A 3290-nucleotide genomic window follows, 5' to 3' on the forward strand; every position below is an offset into this window, starting at 1 on the left:
CTTGATATGATGTAATTCGAATGAATGGGAACAACATTACAAGGAATACTAAAATTTACTTTTTCATGAATGCTTTATTTCCAAAGAGTGCTTAGATAAATACCATAACTAGGGAGGTGGATGGTTTCCAATAGATAAAACAACGACAATCCCATTTACAGTAATTTGATATCTCCAATGCAACACTGCTTAAAATGACGTATATCTAGGAAATGTTTAAAATGACTGTTGCTTTCCTTTGCTTTTAATTTACACTACAATACGAATGCTGAGCAATGCAACGTTTTATTATAAAATAATAAAATAATAATTGTGACAGTTTCTTATATCTAATATATAGTTCTTCAGACACCATCAAAAATAAATGAATAGTCAAAAATAAATGAAAATAAATGAATCAAAAGTATATAGTCATTGTTATGACAATTTTAAAATTCTTTAACAGACATAGGCCTATATTCATTGTTAAGAAAAACATAATTTCTTTTAACATCTATCTATCTATCTATCTATCTATCTATCTATCTATCTATCTATCTATCTATCTATCTATCTATCTATCTATCTATCTATCTATCTATCTATATATACAGTGGCGTATTTACGATTTTGTTTCGGGAGGGGCTTTGCTAACTTTGGGGGGGGGCTTTGCCTGGAAATGTGAAAATTCTGCAAGATATTATATTTACTTTACTATACTAAGTAAGATTTCGGAGGGGGCTTAAGCCCGGAAGCCACCCCCCTAAATACGCCACTGTATATATATATATATATATATATATATATATATATATATATATATATATATATATATATATATATATATATATATATATATATATATATTCATTGTTAAGAATTTTAAAATTCATATATAATAGAAAATACGTAAAATTCTGAACGCTGATTGACTGATCAATAAAGAATCATCCAATCATAATAGAAATTGATCAAATTGAAACTAAACACCAAGATCCTTCCTGGTCCAGTGGAAACTAAGCTACAAATTAAGACTTTAAGTCCTGTATTCCAATTCATAATACAGCCTTCTTCTTTTTCAATAAAGCTGGCCTCCTTCCACTTTCTTATTAATGTCCTTTGTTCTCTTGCTAACACTTCACTTTCGCACCAATTAAGATTGTGCCCCGTGTCCCTCATGTGTTTAAAACTGGCATTTCTTTATCTTTCCAATCTGACATCATCTTTATATTGCTTTAATCGTTCTTTTAGTTTTTTCCCCGTTTCACCTATATAACAACTATTACAATCACTACACTTTATCTTATAAACCACTCCTCTTCTTTCCATTATCTTGGCTTTCCTCTTTCTCTTCCTTCTTCTTTTTCTTCATTCTTTACACATCCAATAATCTTCTACTTCCTTTCCTGTATGTTGAAACGTTGCCTATTTTCTTTAAAACTCTCTTGGTTACCTCAGTATCCTCTCCTATACTTTCTTCCATAGCTTCTTTTCTTCCTCTTTCTTATCTTCTTCTATTTCTAATTCTTGATCTTCTTCTATTTCCAAGAAAAGAAGAAGTTCCAGTTCTATGCCCTTCTCTTGAACTTCTATTTCCTTCACAAATTTTGTAAGTTGTATCCGAGTACCTTCCAATTAGAAAATGGAAGGACAGAAGGAGGGTTGTAATATCTGAGACAACAAGTGTGGTTCCTGAGAAAATGCCTAGTGGAGAAGTGTACACGTAAAAGTTTGAGAATTGAAAAGAAAGATATGAAGTGTTATTCGAAGAAGTTTAAGGAGTTGGTTAGAAAGATGGAGAAGGAGCTCATATGGAATGAGATTTGTGTCAAAGAACATTTTCTGAAGAAAAGTGAAGAAATGACGGCTGTGTTAAAAGGGAGAATGAAAGACGACTTGCTTGATTTTACCAAGGATATTATCATGCAGATACTATATAGATGGCAGATGTGTTTTCAGTTAATGGTACGGAATAGACTGGAAAGGAAAGGAAAGTCCATTGGGTGGCGCAAGGAGGTTGAACAGGATCTAGACAAAAAAATGGTAGTGATTGGTAATGTATCTGTGTCAGAAGAAGGAAAAGAATTATTAAGCTTAGGACATAAATTTAAAATCAAAGAGGACAGATTGAATGTGGAAGAAGTGATTTATCCGGTTGAACAAGAAATTAGCCAGGTTGAAGATATAGAAAAGAGAGATACAATTAGGAGAAAGGCTGTGGCAATAGTGAAGAAAAACATGAAAAAGGAAGGAGGAAACCTTACAAAAGAAGAGAAGGTGACACTTAGAAAATTAGTAAAGAGAAAGGATATAATAGTACAGCAAGCGGACAAAGGCTGTGGAATGATAGTGATGGAAAAGCAATGGTATGAGACAAAATTAGAGGGCTTCTGTGATGGCACATGCGAAGTAATAGGAGGGAAAGAGTTAAAGAGAGAAATAAAAGAAAAGGTAATTTGTTCTTTGAAGAAACGAAGTTACCAAGCAGATTTAAATGAAAAAGGAAGAATTCCAGTAATGAAAGGATTTCCGAAGATTCATAAGGAAGTGATAAAGCTGAGACCGGTAGTCGACTGCAGAAGAAATCTGTGTGAACCGCTGAAGGAGAATGTCAAGAGTATAGCTGAAGATTTAAGGAGAAAGCAGGAGAGTTTTAGTGTTAAAATTCTAGAGAACTGAAGGACAGACTGGACAACATGGGACGTATTGAAGATAGAACGCTATTGTTTAGTGTTGATCTGAAAGCAATGTTTCCGATCTTAAAAAGGGAGTATATATTGAAAGCAGTGACAGAGGAAATGGGAGGAATACATGGCTGGAGTGCAGAAAAGCTCAAAGAAGCATTGAAGACAATATAGAAGAACAGTTTCTGCGTTATAGGAGAGAGGTTAGCAAGGATCAAGGAGGGACTGAGCATAGGATCAAGAATGAGTCCGGTATGAGCGGAGATAGTGATGAACAGGTGGGAAAAGTAAGTCAAAAGGAAAGGAGGGGGACAATCTTATATTCTTCAGCAGATATTTCGAAGATTGCTTCGGGATATGGAAAGGTACTCGAAGGTAACTTACTAAATTTGTGTAGGAAATAGAAGATGAAGAGAAGGGCATAGAACTGGAATTGGAAATAGAAGAAGATAAAGCTATTGTTCTTCTAGATACGAAAATAAGCAGGCTGAATGACAAGTTGGTCACAGAATGGATCCAGAACTACTGTCATAAAAGTGATCAGGGAACTACTGTCATAAAAGTTGTGATGTTGATCGATCTACGAAGAAAAATTTTATAGAAAATATGGAAGAGAGGATCATGTGG

The 3290-nt window shown here is 34.0% G+C and overlaps 1 protein-coding gene across 1 annotated transcript; it reads left to right on the plus strand.

Annotated features, from left to right (window-relative positions):
• The first annotated feature begins 2217 nt into the window (after positions 1-2217).
• LOC145683159 (uncharacterized) lies at positions 2218-2658 on the plus strand. Its single transcript, XM_081754524.1, has one exon. It carries the CDS (start codon positions 2218-2220, stop codon positions 2656-2658), a length of 441 nt encoding a protein of 146 aa, XP_081610650.1.
• The last annotated feature ends 632 nt before the right edge of the window (positions 2659-3290 follow it).

The sequence above is a fragment of the Thermobia domestica genome, chromosome 4, assembly GCF_964235325.1.
Source record: "Thermobia domestica chromosome 4, izTheDome1.hap1.1, whole genome shotgun sequence".
NCBI classification, from domain to species: domain Eukaryota; kingdom Metazoa; phylum Arthropoda; class Insecta; order Zygentoma; family Lepismatidae; genus Thermobia; species Thermobia domestica.

Bases quoted from the DNA above. Each gene is read 5' to 3' on its own strand.
- LOC145683159 (XM_081754524.1), top strand. From the start codon at position 2,218: ATGAAAAAGGAAGGAGGAAACCTTACAAAAGAAGAGAAGGTGACACTT.